The sequence below is a fragment of the Adiantum capillus-veneris genome, chromosome 16, assembly GCF_014529385.1.
Source record: "Adiantum capillus-veneris isolate H3 chromosome 16, ASM1452938v2, whole genome shotgun sequence".
NCBI classification, from domain to species: domain Eukaryota; kingdom Viridiplantae; phylum Streptophyta; class Polypodiopsida; order Polypodiales; family Pteridaceae; genus Adiantum; species Adiantum capillus-veneris.
The window spans coordinates 92,554,391-92,558,837 of record NC_140946.1 but is presented as its reverse complement, the minus strand read 5'-3'; the positions used below and the strand labels follow the sequence as shown (position 1 = coordinate 92,558,837).

General features: G+C 45.8%; 1 protein-coding gene across 1 annotated transcript; it reads left to right on the top strand.

Annotated features, from left to right (window-relative positions):
* Nucleotides 1-993: 993 nt before the first annotated feature.
* LOC147439460 (uncharacterized) lies at nt 994-3,680 on the top strand. Its single transcript, XM_086485306.1, has one exon. It carries the CDS (start codon nt 1,316-1,318, stop codon nt 2,843-2,845), a length of 1,530 nt encoding a protein of 509 aa, XP_086341432.1. The 5' UTR covers nt 994-1,315; the 3' UTR covers nt 2,846-3,680.
* Nucleotides 3,681-4,447: the final 767 nt, after the last annotated feature.

The window sequence follows — 4,447 nt, the reverse complement described above, 5'->3', positions numbered from 1 at the left end:
ATTTATCTTACTACTATTCAAATCTTCTTATAACTATGTTGATTTTGGCAGAGTTGCACAATCATGCATTACTGATAAGTGGTGCATGCTTGACCACATCCTTATTATATGCTTGTAATTTTTTTTGGCTTTCAACAAGAGGCGCATTTTACCACAATAAGGGAATGTTGTCCAAAAGACTAATTGCACACTGCATTCACTATCGTTGCAAGCATATACACTTGCTACTCTTCCGATGAACAATCATACATGATTAGTGAGGCGTGAATATTGTATGGCCATTGGATCTTGACCAGGTGGGTAAATAGTATGTATTGTCATTAGCTTTGTAAGGAAAATTGAATGAGTTTGAACAAGGATGAGTTGTTGTTGCACTAGTAGAACTCACCACATAAGCAAAGTGAACGAGTTTTGTGCAGGGGAGATGTCATGGGACTCAGTGCTTAAAAGGGTGGATTAAAATCCTCGTACTAGAATAAGGTTATTAGGCCCCAAGCATGGAAGCCAAGGCAGGGAGACTTGGAATGAACGGTATGATGTCATGGGGGGAAAGGCACGTTATCATAGAGAGAGCTAAGAGGAAGCCTGGACAAAATATCTTCCATAAAAGAAAAGGTAAACATGGGGAAAAGGTTCCAACTTCCAATCTCGTCTCCATTAACCCTTTCTTAAGCACAAAATATCGAAGGGTATTTTGACAATTGACTTCCTATTTTCTAAGTGACTCTTCAGCAACCAATAAGAGGCTGACAGCACACCGGGTCTGGACACGTGTAGGGGATACACAGTGCCAAGCACCGGCAGCTGCCAGTTAAGAAATGACACGTGTAGCGCCAGCAGTGGTGGCGGACACGTGGCGGCATGTAAGCGGCCGGCTGGACGGAGCGATGAGGGATCTGCGTCAGGCGCCGTGTCGTAAGGCTGGGGAAGTCTTAATTGGGCGGGGCGGGCAGCGCGGGGGCCGCTGGTGGGGTTTTGCGCTCGTCCACCTTGAGGCCAGTACAAAGCCTGCCACTCTCTTACGCCCCCACTCGAAACTGCCTCTCTCTCTCACACACACACACACACACACTCTGACGCTCTCCTCCTCACACGCTCACATACACACAAATTGAAGCTTTTCCGCTTCGATTCTGCTCATTAATCGCTCCCAGGCCCCTCCCTCACCATAGAATGCACGCGCTCCCACACACACATACGCACCTCTGCTGCATGCTCTCGCTCACTATAACACTAAGCTTTAAGCATTTCCGTAGATTCTTGTAGTCCCTCCCTCTCCCCCTTCTCTCTGAGCATCCTCTGCTTCCAATATTGAATGGAGCAATGCACCCATCACCTCTCCAGCCCGGAGTCCAGCGCCTCGAGCTGCCCTTCCTCCACTACCGATGAATCCTCAAATCGACATCCGGCCCCAGCCTCTCAAACCGGTGGCCTCGCTCCGGTCGCAACAACCGCACCTAGCGTGTTGCCCTCGATTATTGCATTGCCACAAAGATGTTACCCTCAGGTATGTGCATTGCCCTCTTTGACATTGTCCCACAATCATCTACGTCCTCAGGCTCAGAGAGAAGAGATGGTAGATTTGACATGGATGTCACAAGACAGGCACATGATGCCTTCGGTTCGGAGTCATTTTCAGCAAGAGACCGCCGGCTCTGTGATACAAAAACCGCTGCATACATATGCGCCCAGTCTGGGGCATTTTGGACATGAAGGAAACCATATGTTATCTATGCAGCAGCATGCAAGGATGGTTAATGACATACAGGTTGTTGCATCGCACGATGCGGGTCTCTTCTCGCAGCATCCAGGTACTGCCAATTTTGTAAATAAGCATGCCCGGAGCCCGCCGGAACTGACACCCATCACGCATTTGCACCCTGCGTCAGGATTTAACCAATCTCTTTCAGCCCATGCTCCTCTTCAGTGGCTTCAATATATGCAGTGGCAAGGACAATCAAGTGGTCACAATGTTAGCTCCCCAAGGAACAATATGGGCTTTGGCCCCAATGTGTTCTTAATGAAGCAAGTTGCACCCATGAAGCTCTTCAGAGGTGTGAGGCAGAGGCATTGGGGCAAGTGGGTAGCCGAAATACGCCTTCCCCGGAACAGGACTCGCCTGTGGTTGGGCACATTCGACACAGCCGAAGAAGCTGCCCTTGCTTATGACCGGGCTGCGTTCAAGCTTCGGGGAGAGCGTGCTCGTCTGAACTTTGCCTTGCCTTTATCCACTCCTCGGACATCATCTTCGTCGCCGAATCTACCGGACCATACATCAGCGCTCTGCAAGTCTATCTTACATGAGTCTGTGATAAACAGTCTTGATGCCAAGTTGGAAGCAGTGATAGCAGAGCAATACAGCAATGTGCCGCCGTCAACGTCATCATCACCAAGGGCAGAATCGTTAGGAAAGGAGTCTTCATCATCGTCAGCTGAGAATCCTGCGGAGCCAAGTGCAGAGCAGGACATGGAACTGGATGTACAAGAGGATTCTTTTATAATACAATCCTTTGTGCAAACTGATGAAAGCTTCAATGAGAAGCCCTCATTCTTATCGTCATCGGAGGATTATGGAAAGTATGTGCAGACTCCGATTTTTGAAGGAGATGCACTTAGTAGCTTAGACAATCTACCAGAGATGAATTGGGTGAACAAGGGGGATACACACACAGAGAGTAGTAGGGATGGGACTTGGGTTAGCAAGGGAGGGAATATACTTACACAAGGGAGTGGTGTGAGTGTAAATATGGATTCCTCTACATTTAGCAGTGCACCTAGTGTAGATATGGAGAGCATTTGGAATGCAATGGTGAGCAGAGAGGCAGATAACAAGAAAAAGCCTTAACACATTCTTTTCTATTCTTATCATAGTAAGTTATCTACTACATTTATCCCACATATCCTTTCTAGCTATGTCTTATCTTTGCACATGGATCAAGAGGGCTGGCCTTTTAGACAGCCTTCTTATTCTTCAAATTAGGATGTCACTTGCTGCTTTGGAAGCTTGAGGCAAAATTTTTGATGCATCTAGCTTCCATGGAGCAACATAGGTTTCTAGGAAAGGGTGCGTGCACGCGTAGAGCGCAGAGACTGCGCACTCAGTGCCTAGAGCCGCCCACTTAACTCATGGGTAGTAGTTGGTGAGTGAGAGTTACATGTAGGGAGTGTTGATTCATTCTTTCTTTTTCACGATGTACAATGAGTTGCAAGAGAAATAATGGGTTCAAGGGGAGCATAGATCTCCAATGGAGACCTTGAGAAGTTGAGAGAGAGAGAGAGTCTGTGTGTGTGTGTGCGCTTATTATTATTAGCTACTTTGGAGAATCTTGAAGCAAAAGGCAAGGTCTATACAGGGAAAATCAACTTCAAAGGAGCTCTTTTTTTTGGTATGCTCTGTCAGAAGTTGACAAGCAAAAGCCTTTGTTGGTGATCTTGGCCACACTTGGCACTACTGACACTCGCTTTTTGTTGTGGCATAATAGTCAGCAGCCGATGCAGCCTTTCTGTAATCTGGAAGCCTCCAGAGTCCAGTAGGCTAGTGTGTCACCTTTTCGTATGGTTTGTCATTCTGCACCTTTCAAGTATCTAAAAACAATGAATGAAAGGCTCCATGCGGTTGCTTTCATTTCAAAAATGTGAGCTATGTATCATATGTGATGTATGCATTATGTCTCTCTCTCTCTCTCTCTCTCTCTCTCTCTCTCTCTCTCTCTCTCACACACACACACACACCAGTGTTTGGGAAAAGTGAGCCTCAGCTTAGCCTTGAGCCGGTTGCAAAATCAAAGTAGCCAGTTGAGGGGAGGACAAGAAGGAGAAAATTCCGCTTAAAATACATGAAAAATAGTGTAATTTTGCAAAAATACTGGTTAGAATTGTAAAATTTCCGGTTCAGATTTGTCTTGGAGGGATTTTTGTATGTGTGAAAATGATTTTTCCCGAACATTGACACACACACATCACACTAGCAAAAACTAGTGGGAAAAAACGCAATTTACACTCAGCGAGTGACTTTTTCACAGGTGTGACCATGAACTTAAAGAACGTGAAAAGAAACTTTTCAATTTGAAAAAAAAAATTCTCTTGGAACAATCACGACATCGTGACTGGTCCAAAAGCGAATGGAAAAACATTCACTATGCAAAAACCCGAATTTTTTCAAGGACTTAATTGTGAATTTCTTACACTCTCCAAAATTCTCCAATGAAGTGTGAAAATGAGTGAAAAAAAGGCCCTTTTTCTCAACAATTGAGAAACTCTGAAACTTGTAGTGTCAAATCTTGAGTTCAAAACTCACATGATCTTTGAGTTTGTTTGTTTTTCTACTCTTTTACGTGGAGAATCCCCCCCCCCCCCAACCACCAAGACTCAAGTCTTGGGAGGGTGGGATCTATGGCGAGGGCATTGTGGGCCGTAGTTCCAATGGCAGCGTTATGTGATGTATGCA